Raw genomic sequence first — 23,698 nt, forward strand, 5'->3', positions numbered from 1 at the left:
TTCAGTACATGCTGTGATTATTATCTGAACTGTGGAAGGTTTAAAGATGTAAAATGAGCCCATTCATCTTTTCTGGTAACTCGGATCAATGACAAAAGCTCTCCTGTTGCCCCATAATTCTTCCCCTACTACTGGCATAATCTTTTTGAGCAGGATGAAACTGAAAAAAGGACCGTTGCTGGACTAAAGTTGCTTCGTCAATGTTTAAGACAAGAATAACTCTTCAAGCGGTTCCCATTGTGTGTTCTGTCGGGCTCTCTGGTAGAATCGTCCCAAAAATTCACAGGTACAAATTTCAGACACACACGTTTGAAAATTCAAAACAATGTTCTTTATAATGAAAATTCACTTAAATCAAGCCCTCTTTTGGTATAGCCAAGAGCACTCGTCTCCAAACAAACTGGTATTTTGTACATCACAATGGCTGTGATGGTGAACCTATGGCACTTGTGCTACGGGTGACATGCAAAGCCATATCGGAGGGCACATGAGGTGTTGTCCATGTCAGCTGTAGTGTGCGTGCGTGCGCTAGCCAGAGACATTTTGGCCTTGGGGAAGGCTGTTTTGCCCTTCAGAGGCTTTAGGCTGGCTGGAGAACTCTGGGAGTTGACGCCACCAAGTCTTAAAGTTGCCAAGTTTGAGTTTTAAAAACATCACAATAATTCTACACAGATCAGAACCGATCTCTTAAATTATATCTGTTCTATTGCTTACTACCAGTGATGGGCAAACCGAACCCGCACAATTCGGGTCCGTACCGTATTTTGTGGTATTCAGTACGCCGAACACGAACACAATTTTTTTTGAAACTTTGCGCAAAGTTCGGGGTCGCGTTCAGCGTTCGGAGCTTTGACGTCACCGGCAGGTTGCTAAGGGCGCAAAGGTGATCACTTCCTGGCTTCCATGGAATCCAGGAAGTGATCACCTTGGCGTCCTTAGCAACCTGCCGGTAACGCCAAGGCTCCGCCCTGGAATCTCTTCATGGGAGGGATTCCCCAGCTCCTTGAAAGGGAGGTCTCCATGTAAAAATAAACATTTTTATTTTTTACGAAAAAGGATGCCGCAGCGGCGCTGCAAGCAAAGGGCGGTCCTTTCACGTAAAAATAAACTTGCCAACCCGAACACCGTTGGGTTCGCCCATCACTACTTACTACCATTATTTACACAGATTGTAAGTATTGTTCATATCTACATAGTTCCAGTGTTTATAGGCATTTATACAGGGTTTTTTTTAATGTAAAAAAATCAAATAAAGCTTTAAAAATAAAGTTGCCAAGTTTTGGGGCCCCTGGTTTAATTCATTCCTCCTTCCTCCCTTAGCAAGAAACCAGAAACACCTCCAAAAGTTAAAGATCTTTATTTAAACAAACACAAACTTAATTTAGCAAATAACATCCTGGTGGCTCATCTAGTAAACCCCAGGAAAACACACCTGTTAAGGTTGCAATACCTTGTACTGAACAGGTGAGTGTTCATACGTTTATAAAAAAAACCTGGAGATGCCGGACCATAAACCAAGCAACAGGTTATTTTGATCTGCTTCTGAAAAGATAACATCCCGTATTTGTGACCTCTAGGATGGTTTCATCCCCTCTGGGATAGGACTATTCTTCTTCTGGCCCAGTGGTGTTGTTTTCATGTTCCTTAATTTTGGAGATTTCGTTCCTTTCTAGGGAATCTTCAGACTTTTTTTCAAGGCCTTGCTTTTTCCATCCTGCATTGTTTCTTGCATCCTTTTCATGAGCCGTTATGGGTTCAGACAACACAGGGGCCTCATTTTCCGTTGGAGCGGTAGTTTTTTGTTCGTTCGCTTTCTCTAACACACAGCCATCTCCAGGGAGGTCGTTCTTGTTGGAATCAACCAACACATTGTCCACCCCTCCAGCCGCGTGTCCTGTCAGAGGGTCTACGGGAGGATCAGCCGCCGTTTTGGCTTCTTCTTGGCCGACAAGGTCTTCCTCCTTCACATCATGAGTGCTACCGCTTGCTTCTTGGTCCTCAGATGGGATCTCCTCACATCCCGCTTCTGAAGGACCGCCTTTGCGTACACCGTCTACTTTCCGCCTCTTGACCACCATATCCCGGGATTCAATCTCCTTCCCATTTGGGAAGTCCTCAACGCCACTTTCGGGGGCCAAGACGCTAACTTCCTCTTTCGTAATGACCACCTCGCCAAGATTATGGGAGATCCTCTCAATGTCGCTAAGGCTTTTAGAGGCTGCGGTAGTTTCTCCACTTAATCTTCTCAACTCCAACTTCCTCTTCTTCGATTCCTTGAGGCTTTCTCCCTCAGCTTCACTCGCACACTCATCAGTGGGGTCTTTTCTTTCCAAAGGGCAATTGGAAGGTACCAGGACTTCTTTGTTGCCTTCTCCCTCTGCTTCGGCTAGCGTCACCAAGGCAAGTTGAGGTTGGTTTGCATTTTGAGAAGACTCACAGTCACCCACGGGCTTCTTCTGAGGTTCTACAACAACCTCGCCATCTTGTGACAGCTCCCCATCTTCTACAGAGGTGGTTCTCCTCACAATATCTTTGTCCTCCACAGAATTATTGTCTGAAAGGCTCAATGTGGATACAGGCTGCTCCGTGTGGTTATGTTGCACTGTTGTGTCTAAATCACGGTGAGCAACACAAGTCCCTTGCGACAACCCATGTTTCTCTTTTTCCAGAGTTTCTCTAGCTTCTTCCTGCCCTTTAAGTCTCTGTGGTGACTCAACACTGTCCTGCCCCACAACCTCTCCTCCTTCTCCTCTTCTTCCTTTCTTGGCGTGTTCTTGACCTTCTGGGTTACTCAGAAGTTTGAGGGATGGAGGTTTGAACCTCCGGAGTTTCTTGTGAGGGCCCCAGACAAATTCATGCTTTGGCTTGAAGTGTTGCCAGGCAAAATAGACCAATTCCCTGCGTTTGGGTTTGTTTCGGACGGTGAACATGAAGTAGTCTAAGACGCTTTTCCGCACGCGAGGCAGCGCCTCGTGGACCAGAGTCTCTGATAGGAAGAACATCACCAGCTGCTCTTGGTAGTTCTCATAGCCCATCTCGCCCAAGCATTTCAGGATGCGAGTGATCCGCAAATTGTTATGGATGTACCTGAACAACAACAAAAAACAAACAAAAAAAACAGCGTGATAAGATGTGGAGAAAAGAAGGACAATAAAATACAGTGGTACCTCTACTTACAAACTTAATTCATTCTGTGACCAGGTTCTTAAGTAGAAGCAATTTTCCCATAGGAATCAATATAAAACAAATAATGTGTGTGATTGGGGAAACCACAGGGAGGGTGGAGGCCGTTTCCTCCCAGGAGATTCCTAGAGAAGCCTCACGGAGGCTTTTCCCTGCCTCTTCCGACCCTGTTTCCTCCCAGGAGATTCCTAGAAAGGCCCCACGGAGGCTTCACCCCCGCCTTTTCCGGCCCTGTTTCCTCCCAGGAGATTCCTAGAAAGGCCCCATGGAGGCTTCTCCCTGCCTTTTCTGGCTGTTTCCTCCCAGGAGATTCCTAGAGTGGCCCCACAGAGGCTTCTCCTCACCTTTTCTAGCCCTGTTTCCTCCCAGGAGATTCCTAGATAGGCCCCACGGAGGCTTCTCCCCACCTTTTCTGGCCCTGTTTCCTCACAGGAGATTCCTAAAGAGTCCCCACAGAGGCTTTCCCCTGCCTTTTCTGGCCCTGTTTCCTCCCAGGAGATTCCTAGAGAGGCCCCAGGGAGGCTTCTCCCTGCCTTTTCCGGTTACAGTTTCGGAGGCTTTGGTTTGTAAGTGGAAAATGGTTCTTGAGAAGAGGCAAAAAATCTTGAACACTTGATTCTTATCTAGAAAAGTTATCTAGAAAAGTAGAGGCATTCTCATCTAGAAAAGTAGAGGCATTCTTAGGTAGAGGTACCACTGTACAATGGAGATATTGTGTCACAGATAGTTCTCAACTTACGGACAGTTGCTTAGCAACTACTCAAACATATGTGGGAGAAAAAAAAGAGAGGACAATTAAGTATGTTTGAGACATAAAAATAGAAATGTAAAAAGCTCTGTTACAGGTAGGCCTTGTCTTATGACTAGTTGCTTAGCAACCCTTGGAAGCTATATGGGGGTGGGTGGGAAGAGAAGGACAATTAAATTGAGATATGGGGGGAAAAAACCCAGAATTTAAAGGGTTGTATATTACAGGTAGTTCTCAACTTACAACCGGTTGTTTAGAAACCAGTCAAGAATTATGACTGCCTACGGAGGATGGGGTGGAGGGCTATTCAGGACCTGGATTTGAATTTCCAATGGTCAACGAGTCCCGGAGAAGAAGGGCAGCCTATAAATCAAATTGCTGCCCCTCTCCGGAGACTCGGGGCGGCTAACAGCAAAAATAAAGCAGTGTACAATAGTAGTCTGTTGTTAGACATAATTAAAAGCCCATTAATATAAAAAAAACCAAACATACATACATACTTACCATGCATAGAATTGTAAAGGCCTAGGGGGAAAAGGGTCTCAATTCCCCCATGCCTGACGGCAGAGGTGGGTTTTAAGCAGCTTACAAAAGGCAAGGAGGGTGGGGGCAATTCTAATCTTTGGGGGGAGTTGGTTCCAGAGGGCCGAGGCCGCCACAGAGAAGGCTCTTCCCCTGGGTCCCGCCAAGTGACATTCTTTAGTTGACGGGAACCGGAGTAGATCCACTCTGTGGGACCTAACTGGTCGCTGGGATTCGTGCAGCAGAAGGCGGTCCCTGAGATAATCTGGTCCGGTGCCATGAAGGGCTTTATAGGTCATAACCAACACTTTGAATTGTGATCGGAAACTGATCGGCAACCAATGCAGACTGCGGAGTGTTGGTGTAACATGGGCATATTTGGGAAAGCCCATGATTGCTCTCGCAGCTGCATTCTGCATGATCTGAAGTTTCCGAACATTTTTCAAAGGTAGCCCCATGTAGAGAGCGTTACAGTAGTCGAGTTTCGAGGTGATGAGGGCATGAGTGACTGTGAGCAGTGACTCCTGGTCCAAGTAGGGTCACAACTGGTGCACAAGGTGAACCTGGGCAAACGCCCCCCTCGCCACAGCTGAAAGATGTTTCAGGAGATTCCTAGAGAGGCCCCACGGAGGCTTCTCCACGCCTTTTCCAGCCCTGTTTCCTCCCAGGAGATTCCTAGAGAGGCCCCATGGAGGCTTCTCCCTGCCTTTTCCGGTTACAGTTTCAGAGGCTCGGTTTTGTAAGTGGAAAATGGTTCTTGAGAAGAGGCAAAAAAAATCTTGAACAACCGGTCCTTATCTAGAAAAGTTCGTAAGTAGAGCTGTTTGTAGGTAGAGGTACCACTTTACAACGATTCTGACTAGATGCCAATTATAAAACTCACCAACCAGTAATGGGTTGCTGCCCCCACCGGGGGGGGGGGGGGGGGGGGAGGATGGGACATAGTGGGGGTAGTAAGTTTATACTCTTTATTGAATACTTAATAGTTTTTTAATGGTCTTTCTTTCTCTAGTACCTTAGTATGATTCTTAAATACTTTTAAAATAGGAAATAATTAAATAGTATGTTTTACCCATAAATTTTTTAATCATTTTAATCATTATCTAGAACTGAACTTTTATAGCAACTGAAGAAAATTGAGCTACTTGCCTAATCTGTTATCATACTGAACCTTGTGGGTTCAGTACAAAACCTTAAAATGTTACTGGGCTCCTCAACCAATAATGCTGTCTATCATTTGTCCTTTTTGTGGCTATTCAAATAATGGGACTTAATCAACTGAAAAAGAGTCCAAGCACCTATTTGAAAACTTATCTTGATCGGTAAACCTCTCCCATCCAGTCACATGAACTTTAAGCCACCCCCTGGTCACATGATTGTCAAGCCACTCCCACCTGATCACATGGCCAGCAAGCCACACCTACCTGGTCACATGACCATTAAGCCACACCCACAAAAGGGGAAAGGGGAAGATATCCCCGAAGAAGAGGGAGTTATTGCAAAAATATTGGACTGCGCGGAAATGGACATGATGACAAGACGCTTGAATGATCAGGAAGAAACTAAATTTTATGAAACATGGAACAATGTTTATGAATGGATAGATAAGAATAAAAAATAAAGAAAGAAGAGTAATAATTTTTTCTCATTGAGATTTATATTAGATTTAGTTTATATATATAGAATAGTAATTTGCTTTTTTTTTTCTTAAAGATTTATTGATTTGAAACTAGTTAGAAATTTTTTCATTATATCAATTTTTTCTATTAGATATTTTTTGAATTAGTAGCATTGAATTAGATATTCAATCATGTATTCCTTTTTCTGTATTTGCATTTATACTTTTGAGAAGAGCAGGGATGATACATCCCTACACTGTATGTTAAATGTTTGTAAGTCTGTATGTTATTTTAAAGAAAATTAATAAAAATATTGAAAAAAAAGAAAAAAAAGAAAGTAGGCCAAGAGATAATCTCTGAAGAAACTCACCGGTTGAGATTCCAGAATCGCTCACTCCAGTTTTCCGCTTTACTCAATTCTCCCGTTTCCTCATTGATTAAGTTGATGCCATAAAATTTCAACATGAGCTTATAAGCCCGGACAAACCTCTCCATGACTTCTTTAGATTTCTTGAAGGCCTGATATGTTAAACAAGACATCAAACATCAAATCACTTCCCAGTGCATTTAGGCATATAAGAAAATACCATTTCAAATATCTAGCAATAGCAACAGCATAGCAGTTAGACTTATACACTGCTTTACAGCCCTCTCTAAACAGTTTATAGTGTCAGCCTATTGGCCCCAACAATTTGGGTCCTCGTTTTACTCATCTTGGAAGGATGGAAGGCTGAGTCAAACTTGAGCCTGGTAACATTCGAACATAGAAACATAGAAGATTGACGGCAGAAAAAGACCTCATGGTCCATCTAGTCTGCCCTTATACTATTTCCTGTATTTCATCTTAGGATGGATATATGTTTATCCCAGGCATGTTTAAATTCAGTTACTGTGGATTTATCAACCAGTCTGCTGGAAGTTTGTTCCAAGCATCTACTACTCTTTCAGTAAAATCATATCTTCTCATGTTGCTTCTGATCTTTCCCCCAACTAACCTCAGATTGTGCCCCCTTGTTCTTGTGTTCACTTTCCTATTAAAACACTTCCCTCCTGAACCTTATTTAATCCTTTAACATATTTAAATGTTTCGATCATGTCCCCTATTTTCCTTCTGTCCTCCAGACTATACAGATTGAGTTCATGAAGTCTTTCCTGATAGGTTTTATGCTTAAAGCCTTCAATCCATTTTTGTAGCACATCTTTGGACCCGTTCAATTTTATCCATATCTTTTTGTAGGTGAGGTCTCCAGAACTGAACACAGTAGTCCAAATGTGGTCTCACCAGCGCTCTATACAGCGGGATCACAATATCCCTCTTCCTGCTTGTTATACCTCTAGCTATGCAGCCAAGCATCCTACTTGTTTTTCCTACCGCCCGACCACACTGCTCACCCATTTTGAGACTGTCAGAAATCACTACCCCTAAATCCTTGTCTTCTGAAGTTTTTGCTAATTTGTATTCCCTTCAAGGAAAGAATGCATCAAAATTTGTGAAGGAAGAAAAGAAAGATTTGGCCAAAAAAAAATGTTCTGGTCCTGTTGACTGACCCAACTGGATCCTGAAAAAAAAGTTTCTCCTAAAATTCTCAGCCTCAAGGAAGTTCTAGTCACTTGTTCCTGTACATCTTTAAAAAAAAAAATCAGTGAAACATATTAATGACTTCCAAATTGTGATGCTCACAGCTGAGCTAAATACCGTGCACGCAATCAGACAATAGCATCAAAACTTCAATTTCATTATAAAAATGAGGAAAGATCTTCGTACCTCAATTTCTTTGCGCGTGACCCTTTTGGCATGAAAATTCATCCCTTGCTCACGCAAAGGAAACAGCCTGGAAGGAGCAAAACATTTGCCGGTCAGAAAATATGGGTTTTTTTTAGAAACATAGAAGATTGATGGCAGAAAAAGACCTCATGGTCCATCTAGTCTGCCCTTATACTATTTCCTGTATTTTATCTTACAATGGATCTATGTTTATCCCAGGCATGTTTAAATTCAGTTACTGTGGATTTACCAACCACGTCTGCTGGAAGTTTGTTCCAAGGATCTACTACTCTTTCAGTGAAATAATATTTTCTCACGTTGCTTTTGATCTTTCCCCGAACTAACCTCAGATTGTGTCCTCTTGTTCTTGTGTTCACTTTCCTATTAAAAACACTTCCCTCCTGAACCTTATTTAACCCTTTGACATATTTAAATGTTTCGATCATGTCCCCCCTTTTCCTTCTGTCCTCCAGACTATACAGATTGAGTTCATTAAGTCTTTCCTGATAAGTTTTATGCTTAAGACCTTCCACCATTCTTGTAGCCCGTCTTTGGACCCATTCAATTTTGTCAATATCTTTTTATAGGTGAGGTCTCCAGAACTGAACACAGTACTCCAAATGTGGTCTCACCAGCACTCTATATAAGGGCGAAAGAAACATGCCTTTTAAAGATGTTGGGATTCTAGAAAGAGTGTAGAGAAGAGCAATGAAGATGATTAGGGGACTGGAGGATAAAACATATGAAGAAACATAGAAACATAGAAGACTGACGGCAGAAAAAGACCTCATGGTCCATCTAGTCTTCTGTCCTTATACTATTTTCTGTATTCTATCTTAGGATGGATATATGTTTATCCCAGGCGTGTTTAAATTCAGTTACTGTGGATTTATCTACCACGTCTGATGGAAGTTTGTTCCAAGCATCTACTACTCTTTCAGTAAAATAATATTTTCTCATGATGCTTTTGATCTTTCCCCCAACTAACTTCAGATTGTGTCCCCTTGTTCTTGTGTTCACTTACCTATTAAGGACTGGGGAGACATGGTAGAAGGGTTCCAACATTCGCTCCGCCAGGATGCGCGCTCCCCAAGGGATAGTAGAAAACCTCGGGTCCTTGCTCCTCCTGGCCCCTTTGCAGCTGCCAGGTGCGAAGTGACGCCACCCGCAGAAGTTTCTATCCTCCTCTGAAGAGGACCGGAAGTACTACCCTCCCTTGGGGAGCGTGCATCCTAGCGCTGCGGAGCAAATTCCCAGGTAAAGCAGGGGAGGAAGGGAGCGGGTTGCTCTGAGTCTACAGAGAGGGGAAGCATGCAAATCTAATAAATTATTATTATTAGTGTGTGTTTACAAACGAAGCGAAGCAAAACCACCCGCAGAAGCTTCTGTCCTCCTTTGAAGGTGGGCGCGCTCTCTCGATTTGGAGAACTTTCTTGCAGGAGGATGGAAGGGTGGAGGAGAGAGTGTGAGGAGGGGGAAAAGAGGGGAGTTCCCCCCTCCCCTTTCTCGGGCCTCTTGCAGCGCTGACTTCCTCTAGGATTTCTGGGGCTCTTTCCCCCCTCCCTACTCCGCCTCGCTTTTTTCGCGTGCCCGCATGCATGGCACCTGGTTTTCTTAACTCCCCTCTTTTCGAATCTGCGCATGTGCAGGAAAATAAAGAGCACATGCGTGCACCCCCCCCACCCAAGACCATTCCAGTAGGTCCGCAAATGGTTGCCCTTTACTGTATTTAAATTAAAGTACATAATTTTACCACTGAATATAGCAATGGTTTTCTTCCAAAACACTGTAGTTATCTTGCCACATCTCAAGGAGATCTTCAATGTACAGACCTTGAAAGAAAGAGGAAAGGAAAAAGGTGCACAGATTATGAATGCTTGTGGAGGAGGAAGGAGGAGTAGAAATGTTAAGATGGGTTGCAAAGTACAAAATGGGGAACACGGGCATAGTCTTCAAATTACAACACAACACACAGAGTTGGTCTTCTCCGGGTCCCGTCGACCAAACAATGTCGTTTGGCGGGCCCCAGGGGAAGAGCCTTTTCTGTGGCGGCCCCGGCCCTCTGGAATCAACTCCCTGCAGAGATTAGAACAGCCCCCACCCTCCTTGTCTTTCACAAATTACTCAAGACCCACCTTTATCGCTAGGCATAGGGGAATTGAGACATCCTCCCCCAGGCTTTTATATTTTATGTTTGGTATGTATGTGTCATATGGTATTTTAAATTGTTGGGGTTTTAGATATGTTTTATTTTAATATTAGATTTGTCTCACTGTTATATTGTTTTTGCATTACTGTTGTGAGCCGCCCCGAGTCTTCGAAGAGGGGCGGCATACAAATCTAATAAATAATAATAATAATAATAATAATAATAATAATAATAATAACAACTCGCCTGGTGTACCAGTTGCGGCCCTATCTGGACCAGGACTCACTGCTCACAGTCACTCATGCCCTCATCACCTCGAGGTTCGACTACTGTAACACTCTCTACATGGGGCTACCTTTGAAAAGTGTTCGGAAACTTCAGATCGTGCAGAATGCAGCTGCGAGAGCAATCATGGGCTTTTCCAGATATGCCCATGTCACATCAACACTCTGCAGTCTGCATTGGTTGCCGATCAGTTTCCGGTCACAATTCAAAGTGTTGGTAAAGTCCTTCATGGCATCGGACCAGAATACCTTCGGGACCGCCTTCTGCCACACGAACCCCAGCGCCCAATTAGGTCCCACAGAGTTGGCCTTCTCCAGGTTCCATCGACAAAACAATGCAGTCTGGCAGGGCCCAGGGGAACAGCCTTTTCTGTGGCGGCCCCAACCCTCTGGAACTAACTCCCCCTGGAGATTAGGACTGCCCCCACCCTCCTTGCTTTTGCAAACTCCTAAAAACCCACCTTTACTGCCAGACATGGGGAAACTGATTTCCCTCGGCTGCTCCGTTTTATGTATGGTTTGCTTGGGTTGTGTGATTGTTTTTAAATCAAGGGTGTTTAACTGTTTTGCTTTTTAATCATTGGATTTGTATTATGTATTGCTGTTATGAGTCGCTCCGAGTCTTCAGAGAGGGGCGGCATACAAATCTAATTAATAATAATAATAATAATAATAATAATTATTATTATTATTATTATTATTATTACAACCGCAATTGAACCTGCTAAAGCGAGACAGGTGAGTTTTGACCCCTTTTTTTTACCATCTTTCTTGCCACCGTTAAGTGAATGGTTTAAACCAGTGTTTTTCAACCAGTGTGCCGCGGCACAGCATGGTCAGGTGTGCCGCGAAGCTCAGAGAGAAAGAAACCGAAAGAGAGAAAGAAAGACAGAAAGCAAGAAAGAGAGAAAGCAAAAGAGAAAGAAAGCAAGAGAGAAAGAAAGAAAGCGAGAGAGAAAGAGAACAAGAGAGAAAGAAAGCAAGAGAGAAAGAGAACAAGAGAAAGAAAGAGAGAGAGAAAGAGAGAGAGGGGGGAGGGAAGGAGAGAGAGAGAAAGACATAGAGGGATGTAGGGAGGGAGAGAGAAAGAGCAAAAAAGAGAGGAAGGAAGAGAAAGAAAGAGGAAGGGAAAGAGGGAGGGAGAAAGAAATAGAGCGAAGGGGAGGAAGAGAGAGATAATTTTTTTGTCCATACTTTTTTTAGCCGCCCCCCCTCTTCCCGCTCAATGTGCCCCAGGATTTCGTAAATGTAAAAAATGTGCCGCGGCTCAAAAAAGGTTGAAAATCACTGGTTTAAACCATATTCAAAGCAGCACGAAGCCAATATGTCTTTGGAGAGGGGCGGCATACAAATCTAATAAATAAATACAAATCTAATAAATAAATAACTTCAGCCTGATGATGGTGAATGTGATTTTGCCGAATTGTCGCAAAGACACTCAAAATATTACATGGGGAAAAACCCGAACTCAGAACAATCTACACACACACACACAAACAGCAATTGGTTCATTTTTGACAAGTTGCAGTGTCCCGGAATCATGTGATCATTTCGCGTGACCTTCTGAGAAGCCAGAGTCAACGGAGAAACCAGATTCACTTTACAACCGTGTTACTAACTCAATTGATTCACTCGGTTTTAAAGAGAAGTAAATTTGGATATTTTTTTTTGTTAAGGGCAACTACGATAAAATGAGGGGTTTTATTTTTTTTAAATAAAAGCAAGAATTAGTTTAGTAAGAAGGCTAGAAAAGGACTGAAGTACGATGGCACAGTTATGAAAAACAGCAAATAGTCATGAAAAGTTTACAGCACTTTAAATGCAAATGAAGGCGAAGAACAATACCCCAAATCCGAATGATAGTATATGGAAAGCACAGGATGAATGATATATACCAGAATAAATTGAATAAATAATTAGAAAAATTTGATTAATTTTTCTAAGAATTTGGCACCTGATATTATATTGTATTTTATTTTAATTTGAGGTATGTAAATTGGAATCTCTGTAAGGTGTGAAAAACAATAAAACATTTATATACACACACCCCCCCCCAAAAAAACCCCCAGCGGTGGCAAGAAAGTCATAAAACAAGGCAAAAACAATTATGGGATTCAGAATTCAGCCAGTTTGGGAAAACTGGGAGTTAAATTGCTGACTGGCTCTGCCCTTCCCCTTCCCGAAGTCCCCTCCACCCAATGGTTTTAACTTGTGGTGTTTTAAAATTAATTTAAATATTGGATTTGTTTACATTGTATGGCGATTGCTGTGAGCCGCCCCGAGTCTGCGGAGAGGGGCGGCATACAAATCTGATTAATAAATAAATAAATCCCAGTTTGGCTCCCAAGTAAGTTTAGGAGGCCTAGTAGGCCCAAAATGGAGTATGCTCCCCTGGGGTCCATTTTCACTCCCACAAAATTCAGGGAGGCCTCCTAGGCCCCAAACAGGTTTTTCTTTGTGTGTGTGTGTGTGTGTGTCTGTGTGTGTGTTGTTCTCCTACAGCCCATTTTCACTCCCAGGCTTTGGGGAAGTCTACTAGGCCCCAAACAGGTTTTTCTTTGTGTGTGTGTGTGTGTGTGTCTGTGTGTGTGTTGTTCTCCTACAGCCCATTTTCACTCCCAGGCTTTGGGGAAGTCTACTAGGCCCCAAACAGGTTTTTCTTTGTGTGTGTGTGTGTGTGTGTGTGTGTTGTTCTCCTACAGCCCATTTTCACTCCCAGGCTTCTGGGAAGTCTACTAGGCCCAAAACAGGGCACCGGGGGTGGGTGGGGTGAGGTGAGTCCTCACGGGAAACGTTTCCGCTCCCAGGAGGCTGCAGGGAGGCCTACTAGGCCCAAAACGGGACGTGTGTGTGTGTGGGGTGGCACACTCCCCCATGCCCCATTTTTGCTTCCAGGCTGAGTACTGCCCGTCACACGCCTGGCCATGCCGACACACCCAGCCATTAGTGCAGAGAACCGGTTGTTAAATTATTTGGAATTATTTGGAAAACACACTTAACTCTCTGGCTTATCGACAGAAATTTTGGCCTCAATAAGTCGAGGACCACTTCAGTATTGGGTTGTTATCAGTATGGAAAAGGACGCTGCACAGGTAGCGAGAATTGAGCTGTGCGTGCGAATCCCAAAACCTTGCAAGGGGGCGTGTGCGAGAGAGATTTTGGCATTTTTTTTCCTTCTGTGCATGTGCAGAAGCAAAACAAATCATCAAAATCTTGTGTATGGGCATGTCCCTTCCCAAGATTTTGCCTGCTATGCACGCACAGAAGCAAAATCTTGCTGGGACACGCCCATGCGCCTGCAGAAGCGAAGCTGCGCGCACAGCGCACCAGTAGATGCAGAATCAGGAATCGGCTCCTGAACCATTTGTATGGGAGTAATTGAAATGCAATCTTCGTTTTACAACTCTTGGTATAGAATTTACCACAGAAGCCCTGCCAGGCCTCATTTCTCCTTAGACGCTCAATGCTTCCTCTGAATAAGGGCAAATTTAGCCTGGGAATTTAGCTTACTGTAATTATTTTCTATTGGTGCCATGCTGACTTTGGGAGGCCCAATAAGATTAAAAAAAAAAAAACCTTCGCAAAATTCACTTGAACCACAACACTCGGCGGGAACATTGTCAAGTGTAATTATTTCTAATCATTTGGTTTCTAATCATTCGGAGGAAGAAAGGAAGGAGGGGGAGAGTGGAATGGAAGGAAGGAACAAAGGGGAAAAGGAGAAAGAAGAAAGGGGGGAGGGAGGAAGAAAGAAAGGAGGGGGAGAGTGGAAAGAAAGGAAGGAAGGAACAGAGAGGAAAAGGGGATAGAAGAAAAGATAGAAGAGAGTCTACAGAGAGGGGCGGCATACAAATCTAATAAATAAAACAAATAAATAAATAGGGGCAAAGTGGAAAGAAAGGAAGGAAGGAACAGAGGGGAACAGGAGAAAGAAGAAAGGGAAGGAGGGAGGAAGAAAGAAAGGAGGGCAAAGTGGAAAGAAAGGAAGGAACAGAGGGGAAAGGGGGATAGAAGAAATGGAGGGAGGAAGAAAGGAGGGGCAAAGTGGAAAGAAAGGAAGAAAGGAACAGAGGGGAAAAGGAAAAAGAAGAAATGGAGGGAGGGAGGAAGAAAGAAAGAAAGGAGGGGCAAAGTGGAAAGAAAGGAAGGAACAGAGGGGAAAAAGAGAAAGAAGGAAGGGAAGGACAAAGAAAGAAAGAAAGGAGGGGGATTGTGGAAAGGAAGAAAGGAACAAAGAGGAAAAGAAAAAAAGAAAGGGAGTGAGTGAGTGAAGGAGGGGAGAGTGGAAAGAAAGGAAAGAAGGAATAGAGGGGAAAAGGAGAAAGAAGAAAGGAAGGGAGGGAGGAAGGAAGGAAGGAGAGAATGGAAAGAAAGGAATGAAGGAACATGGGGAAAGGAGAAAGAAGAAAGGAAGGGATGGCTGGAGGAAACCCTTAACTAAATGCAATGTATTTCCATGTCAAAAGCCAACAGGAAAACCCAATTATGATCCTCCCCCTTCTCCTTAGAAAACCAAGCAGTTTCAAAAGCCTTACCCCGGGGCAAAAAATTAATCTCATTTTTGTAAAAGCTCAGATTCCACATTTCTTCCTCACTGACCTCAGTTTCTTCCAATCCCTGGAAGATAAAAGAGAGAGGAGAGAAGAGATGAAAAAGAGGTAATAATATTGTTAATTCATTCACAATTAGACGCAGTATCAAGAGTTGTTAAAATCTATTTCCATCCATAAATCTTTTCTGTCCCATTCTTAACAACTTAACTTATTCCTTCTATGCCCGCCAAATAGCTTTGTGGGCCTCGATGCAAAGACCCTCTCTATTCTGATACTTAAGTTGTATCAGAAAAAGCAAACACAAGCTTTTTGTAAAAAAGTGTTTATGGTCACCTAGCTCAAATACTGTAATTGCAATTCAGGGTAGTGTGTGTAATCAGTAAGCAGGGGAAAATCAGGTCAAAACAACAAAAATCATCAGGCATTTTAACCCAAATTTCTATTATACCCCTTTAGGCGGAAGCTCAATTAATGTAACCATAATAGAAACATAGAAGATTGACGGCAGAAAAAGACCTCATTGTCCATCTAGTCTGCCCTTATACTATTTCCTGTATTTTATCTTAGGATGGATATATGTTTATTCCAGGCATGTTTAAATTCAGTTACTATGGATTCAGTTACGTCTGCTGGAAGTTTGTTCCAAGCATCTACTACTCTTTCAGTAAAATAATATTTTCTCATGTTACTTCTAATATTTCCCCCAACTAACCTCAGATTGTGCCCCCATAATGTGCAGAAAGTCTTACCGGATAATGCCGCCTATATTTCTGCATATCTCTGGCTGCGTCCCAGTTACGCCTATGTACGTTCTAATTTTTTTTAAAAGGACAAATAAAAGAGTTTTATTTTAAAGTCTAAATCTTAAATAAGCCTTCTTCCAAACAACTGCAAAAAAAAAAAGTATGATTTATTTTAACTTCAGCGGTGTTTCCCAACTTTGGTAATTTGAAGGTGTGTGGACTTCAACTCCCACAATTCCCCAGCCAGTCATGGGAGTTGAAGTCCATATGCCTTAAAATTGCCAAGGTTGAAAAACACTACATATATTGGTCTGTTCTTACACGCTTGGTTGTGGGAGAAATACACTGCTCAAAAAAATAAAGGGAACACTTAAACAACAAAATATAACTCCAAGTAAATCAAACTTCCGTGAAATAAAACCGTCTACTTAGGAAGCAACACCGATTGACAATCAATTTCACATGCTGTTGTGCACATTCAATTTTGTATAGAACAAAGTATTCAACGAGAATATTTCATTCATTCAGATCTAGGGTGTGTTATTTGAGTGTTCCCTTTATTTTTTTGAGCAGTATATTTTACCTATTCAAAAACCAAGGGCGAACCTACCATATGTATCCAGAAAGACTCCACATTGGATCAAAATATGACCTCTTTGCACGCACGACCAACAAATGATCTCTTTTAGTGCTCACGATGAATAACGGACTTAATGAATGACATGATGGCTACTCAGCATAATGTCATATGCATTGTTGTGCAAAAGCACTAGACTCCAGCCAGCTGGTTTTCATCCATCTTTGTAGAGAATATAGTTTCAAGTTTAGAAAACAAAGCAGGGAAGCCTTGAATTATTTGAGGGCACTTTTGATAAAAGAAGGTGTCATTATAATTCTTGCTACTTTTATTCAACGTTCATAGTTGAACATTGAGTCCTCAGAGATGTGCAGCATATTAAATCCAATTAATGATGATGGTGGTGATGATGATGATGATGATGATAATAATAATAATAATAATAATAATAATAATAGTTTGATTTCCCCCCATCCCAGGTTTTGGCACATCGTTGTTTTAGTTTATTTTATCCCAGTGTCATGTTTTGTCATGTATTATGCACAAATACTTGCATGCATTATGCACAAATACTTTATCCCAGTTATGTTTTTGCACGCATTTTGCACACAATATGCATTGAAAATCAGTACATTATTATTATTATTATTATTATTATTATTATTATTATTATTATTATTATTATTTATTTATTAGACTTGTATGCCGTCCTTCTGTGAAGACTTGGGGCAGCTCACAGGATAAATACAAAACAATATGTATACAAATCTAATTTGTTAAAACTATCAGCTAAAATCTCACCACATTAAAAAGCAGTCAATTAATTCAGTCACATCCACACATAACATTTAATGGTCGGGTGGGAGGCATAATCTAGCTGCCCCATGCTTGGTGACATAGGTGGGTCTTAAGGCTCTTGCAAAAGGCAAGGTGGGTGGGGAAAATGTGAATCTCTGGAGTGAGGTGATTCCAGAGGGCTGGGGCCACCACAGAGAAGGCTCTTTCCCTAGGCCACGCCAGACGACATTGTTTTGCCGATGGGACCCGGAGAAGGCCAACTCTGTGGGACCTAATCGGTCGCTAGGATTCATATGGCAGAAGGTGGGCCCATAAGTAAATATGTCACATTTTTTAGACTGTAAGACGCACCTTAGATTTTGGGGAGGGAAATAAGACAAACGCTGTTCCCAGAGGTAAATTTTTGCAACAGGTTCATTGGTTGTGAGCTCTGTGCCTTGCCTTTTTTCCTGCCTCTGCATATGCTACTGAGTGCCCAGCCTCTTTCTTCATAAAATATTATATGGATTAGGACCAACAATTCTTTAAAGACAGAAAAGCAAACAAAAAAAATCAAAACATTGCCTTTGAGAGGCTGGGCAGGTCTACATCTGGATTATAAGACACACCCAGATTTTCACCCTCTTTTTTGGGAGGGAAAAGGTGCGTTCTATACTCCAAAAAATGTGGTATGTTATTAGGCTGAATATTTATTATATTTTTCATTTAGCTCACTATCTATCATGGGCTCCAAAAGAGTTCATTTGCTGGTCAAGGCTGGAAAGAGGTTATATAGGTAACCCTTGACTTATCATTCATTTAACACCCGATCAATGTTACGTTAGCACTGAAAACAGCGACTTGCGACTGGTCCTTACACTTACGACCATTGCAGCATTCCCATGATCGCATGAGCAAAATTTGGGCACTTGGCAAATTTACCTGGACAGATAATCCTTGACGTACGATCACCATTGTGCCTGAAATTTCAGTTGTTAAATGAGACATTAGTTAATTAATTTTTACCCCATCTTAGGACCTTTCTGGATAGCGTTCCTAAGTGAATCACTGCAGCTGTTAAGTTACTAAGCAAGGTTATTAAGTGAATCTGAATTTTGATCACGTGACCACGGAGACACAGTGGTGTCTCTACCTACAAACGCCTCTACTTGTGAAATTTTCTAGATAAGAACTGGGTGTTCATGATTTTTTTAACCTCTTCTCAAGAACCATTTTTCACTTACAAACCTGAGCCTCCAAAACTGTAACCGGAAAAGGCGGGGAGAAGCCTTCGTGGGGCCTCTCTAGGAATCGCCTGGGAGGAAACAGGGCCGGAAAAGGTGGAGAGAAGCCTCTGTGGGGCCTTTCTACAAATCTCCTGGGAGGAAACAGGGCCGGAAAAGGTGGGGAGAAGCCTCTGTGGGGCCTCTCTAGGAATCTCCTGGGAGGAAACAGGGCCGGAAAAGGCGGGGAGAAGCCTCTGTGGGGCCTCTCTAGGAATATCCTGGGAGGAAACAGGGCTGGAAAAGGCGGGGAGAAGCCTCCGTGGGGCCTTTCTAGGAATCTCCTGGGAGGAAACAGGGCTGGAATAGGCGGGGAGAAGCCTCCGTGGGGCCTCTCTAGGAATCTCCTGGGAGGAAACAGGGCCTCCACCCCAATCGCACACATTGTTTGCTTTTACATTGATTCCCATGGGAAAAATTGCTTCTTCTTACAAACCTTTGTACTTAAGATTCTGGTCACAGAATGAATTAAGTTCGTAAATAGAGGCACCCCTGTATTAGCAAAGTTGTTAAGTGAATCTGAATTTTGATCATGTGACCTCAGAGATACTGCAATAGTTGTAAGTGTGAAAAACGGTCTTAAGCCACTTTTTTTTGCAGCCCTTCTGTAGCTTTCAGCTACAGAACTGTTATAAGTCGAGGACTGTTTTTCTTTACAACCGTTTCAGGGTTCACACGGTCACCATTTACGACCTTCCCAGCTGGCTTCCGACAAGCAATCAATGAAGGAAACTGGATTTGCTTAAAGAGCACTGGTTCACTTAACAATCATAGTGATTTTTTTAATAGCCACAGAAAAAAAAAGAAGTTTTAAAATTGGGGTATGACTCACTTAACAACCACCTGGCTTAGTGATGGAAATTCTGGGCCAAACTGTGGTCGTAAGTTGAGGACTACCAGCATTCCAATGAACCGTGTATTCTTTCTGGTTTTGCTCACTTTCGGTTTCTGAATATGAGAAGTAAACTTCCAACAGCTGGCAGGACTGATTAAAAACCACGCCTCTCCTGTCTCCAAAGATAATTTTCCTACCTTCAATTTTTTAACTCCTCCTGTTGAAAGGCCTGGTCTTCGCCACTCCTGAAGAGAAATCACACTTTTAAAAATAATCACAGAACAAAACAGAATAAATAAAACAGAATAAGGAATAGAGCAGAATGAGAAAGAATAATAGAATAGAGTAGAACAAAATAAATACAATAGAAATAAGGAATAGAATAAGAATAGAATAGAATAGAAAAAAAAGAATAAAATAGAATAGAAAAAGGAATAGAATATAGTAGAATGAGGAATAGAATAGAGTAGAATAGAATGGGGAAGAATAATAGAGTAGAACAAAATAAATATACCGTAATAGAAATAAGGAATAGAATAGAACAGAATAAAATAAGGAATAGAATAAAGTAGAAGAGATAGAATAGAATGAGGAAGAATAATAGAATAGAACAAATTAAAACAGAATAAATAGAACAGAATAGAACAGAATAATGAATATAGTAGAATGGGGAAGAATAATAAAATAGAGTAGAACAGAATAGAACAAAATAAATAGAAGAAATAAGGACTAGAATAAGAATAGAATAAAGAATAGAATAAAATAGAATAGAAAAGGGAATAGAATAGAACAGAGCAGAGTAAAATAGAATGAGGAAGAATAATATAGTAGAACAGAATAAATAGAATAGAAAGAAGGAATAGAACAGAATAGAATAAGGAATAGAATAAAGTAGAACAAAATGAGGAAGAATAATAGAACAGACTAGAACGGAATAAATAGAATAAAATAAGGAATAGAATAAAAATAAAATAGAATAAGGAATGGAATAGAATAGGAATAAAAAAAGAAAAGAATAAGAATAGAAAAGAATAAAATAGAACAGAATATAATTCTTCTTGGCCAAGTGTGATTGGACACACAAGGTGCCTAAGCTCTCAGTGTACATAAAATATATACAGTAAGTGATACATCATGATCATAATCATCTAAAATTATATCCATCATAATTCATAAGCTAAAGCATCCCAGAGAGGTCAACAATTCAGGAGACCCTGTGATTTTTCTCAGGTTACAGGATAGTATTTCAAACCTTTTAAAGAGCCATTGACTCTTATTTCATTTATTTTTACTCCCTAACTGAGGGCAAATGAAGTCACTGCTTGCCATTCATCAATACCAGTTCAGATTACAACTTTCTGTAAGCTTGGAGCTCATTCAGTTTCGTTTCTTCACTCATCTGGCAAAACTAAATTCTGTTTCTCCTTCCTAGAGCTTTCTTTCAAGTTTTACTTTCCATTTCCCCAAACTGGAGTAAACCGAACTTGATTTTTCTTCCTGGATCTTAGAATTTGCACGAAAAGGGACAAAACTCTATGAAACATAAAGGGAGAAAAAATAAAAATAAAAACATGATCTGCCAGGGTTAGTTTTTGGGTTTTTTCTGAATGCCAACTAATTTTAGGCTTATTTACTGTTGTTTTGAATGGTCTGAAATGGTGTAGGGACTCCTTCTACAGCTGGGGTTGGACCAGAGGACCTACAAAGTCCCTTACAACTCTAATAATAATTGAATCAAATCTAAACTAGTAGAATGAGAGGTAGAGAAAGAGGAATGAAGAGGGGGGGGGAATTTAAACAACACAGTATAATGCCAAGTCAATCAAACATCTGTGAAATCAAACTGCCCACTTAGGAAGCAACACTGACTGACCATCAATTTCACATGCTGTTGTGCACATTCCACTTTGTACAGAACAAAGTATTCCGTGAGAATATTTCATTCATTCAGATCTAGGGTGTGTTCTTTGAGTGTCGCCCCCGGGGAAGAGCCTTCTCTGCGGCGGCCCCGGCCCTCTGGAACCAATTCCCCCCCCCGGAGATTAGAACTGCCCCCACCCTCCTTGTCTTTCATAAACTACTCGACTCATTTATACCGCCAGGCATGGGGGAGTTGAGACACCTTTCCCCCAGGCTTTTTTATACCTTGTTTTATGTTTGGTATGAATGTGCTGTTTGGTTTTTTAAATAATGATAGGGTTTTATATGTTTTTTTAATATTAGATTTGTTCCACTACTATATTGTTTTTATTACTGTTGTGAGCCGCATTGAGTCTTCGGAGAGGGGTGGCATACAAATTTAATAAATAATAATAATAATAATAATAATAATAATAATAATAATAATAATAATAATTTTGAGCAGTGTATATTTAACTGCCTTGAATAGCGGATTCTACACCAGCTGAAGCATAGGCTCCTCTCTCCCCCCGCTCCCATGGACAGCACATTTATTTATTTATTTATTCGATTTTTATGCCGCCCTTCTCCTTAGACTCAGGGCGGCTTACAACATGTTAGCAATAGCACTTTTTAATAAAGCCAGCATATTGCGCCCACAATCCGGGTCCTCATTTTACCCACCTCGGAAGGATGGAAGGCTGAGTCAATCTTAAGCCGGTGATGACATTTGAACTGCTGACCTTCAGATCTATAGTCAGCTTCAGTGGCCTGCAGTACAGCACTCTACCTGCTGCGCCACCCCGGTTGTTACAGTACAGGCAGTACTCGACTTACAACACCTCGCTGAGTGACTGTTGAAAGTTACAACAGCGCCGAATAACCTGACCGCTGACCCATTTTCACACCGCTGACCGCACGATCCAAACTCACGACATCTGCCCACCAACTCACATTTATGGCCAATAAAGAAACATAGAAGATTGACGGCAGAAAAAGACCTCATGGTCCATCTAGTCTGCCCTTACACTATTTTCGGTATTTTATCTTAGGATGGATCTATGTTTATCCCAGGCATGTTTAAATTCAGTTACCATGGATGTACCAACCACGTCTTCTGGAAGTTTGTTCCAAGCATCTACTCCTCTTTCAGTAAAATATCTTCCAATGTTTCTTCTGATCTTCTGTCTGTCTGTCTGCCTATCTCTCTCTCTCCCTACCTATCTGTCCATTCATCTATCTCTATTATCTATCTATCTATCTGTCTGTCTGTCTACCTGTCAGTCGTCTATCTGTCCACCATCTCTATCATCTATCTATCCAGTTCTCTCTCTCTCTCTCTCTACCTACCTACCCAGTCAACTATCTATCTACCTATTTATCTACCTACCTGTCTGTCTGTCCATCCATCTACCTATCTCTATCATCTACCTATATCATCTACCTACCTGCCTAGTTAACTATTAATCGAACAGAAGAATTCTATTAATGGCCAATAATGAATTCGATTCTATCTATTCTATCTTCTTTGGGCGACCTTCCAACAAGCAAAGTCAAAGGAAAAGAGGGGGAACCAGATTCGCTTAACAACCGGTTGATTCACTTAACAACCACAGCGATTCCCCTTTAACCACAGGGGTGGAAAGAGAGAGAGAGGGAGAGAGAGAGGTCGTAAAGGGAGCCAAGTCCACTGAACCACTGCCTCGCTTAGCAACAGAACCGCCGGGCTCGATTGCGGCCGTAAGTCGAGGACTCCCTGTTAGTTTAACCCAGAGCTGATGAAGGGGCGCGGCAGAGGATCCCGATTTAGGAACGGGCGCAACTGGGGCGCAACGCCCCGCCGGCCCCGCCACTGCGATGTTCCTCCTGCTCTTTTCCTTTTGTTCCCCGAGGAATCTCTCACCTGGCTAGCGGAGGCCCACCGGCTGGGCTTTTCGCGGGCTTTGGCTTCTTCCAGGTTAGCGGCTTGAGGAGCCAGTTCCCGGGTCTTCTTCTCCCGCTTCCCTTCCTCCTCCTCTTCTTCCTCCTCTTCCCAAGTGGAATCGTACTCCCAAAGCCCTCCATCCTCCTCTTCTTCCTCCTCCTCCTCTTCCTCCCCTTCGCCGGCTTGGTCTTTCTCCTTCCCGGCTCTCATGGAAGCCGCCATGGCTCCGGACCGGAAGAAAGGAAAGCGAAAGAGACGAGCACAGAAAAAGAGGGGGGGGGAAGCAAAAGCCAAAAAATAAAAAATAGCGGGCAGGAAGAACGGCGGCGAGATCAAAGTGAAAAAGGCACATGGGGGGAAACGAAGAGGAGGAGGGGGCAACCCCCCGCCGCGAGCCGAAGCCGCTTCTGCGCGCTGATTGGCCAGCCCGGCGTTCCTTCCGAACGTTGGGAAATCCTCGGCGTTCCAGAATGGAACGCTGGCAAACCCGGCTGTGTGATTGGAAAGGGAGAGTTGGGGAGGGGGCGGGAGGAAGGAGGAGGAGGCGACCGGCTTATCTGCTCTGCCTCCCTGCTCGGGGCGTTGATTGACGGAGACCGCCCCCAGTTTTCCCTCCCCCACACACCCAGGGGCGGGTCTCGTTCCTTGTGAACCCTCATCAAATGGGGAACTCATCAAATTAGATGATCAATTTGATCAAACAAGATCATATGCTGCAACGTCCTACCGGTCAATGACTACTTCAGCTTCAACCGCAACAACACAAGAGCAGGCAACAGATTCAAACTTAATACTAACCGCTCCAAACTTGACTGTAAAAAATATGACTTTATTTAT

The 23,698-nt window shown here is 42.4% G+C and overlaps 1 protein-coding gene across 1 annotated transcript; it reads right to left on the reverse strand.

Annotated features, from left to right (window-relative positions):
• Positions 1–1,341: 1,341 nt before the first annotated feature.
• Positions 1,342–23,371, reverse strand: OGFR (opioid growth factor receptor). Its single transcript, XM_070744482.1, has 8 exons — positions 22,841–23,371; positions 19,236–19,283; positions 15,573–15,635; positions 14,806–14,887; positions 9,591–9,669; positions 7,838–7,904; positions 6,443–6,591; positions 1,342–3,087 (listed from the first exon to the last, which is right to left on the reverse strand). The coding sequence occupies exons 1-8, from the start codon at positions 23,081–23,083 to the stop codon at positions 1,605–1,607; spliced, it is 2,214 nt and encodes a 737-aa protein (XP_070600583.1). The 5' UTR covers positions 23,084–23,371; the 3' UTR covers positions 1,342–1,604.
• Between the last annotated feature and the right edge of the window lie 327 nt (positions 23,372–23,698).

Source organism: Erythrolamprus reginae, chromosome 3 (genome assembly GCF_031021105.1).
Source record: "Erythrolamprus reginae isolate rEryReg1 chromosome 3, rEryReg1.hap1, whole genome shotgun sequence".
In the NCBI taxonomy this organism is placed as follows: Eukaryota; Metazoa; Chordata; class Lepidosauria; order Squamata; family Dipsadidae; genus Erythrolamprus; species Erythrolamprus reginae.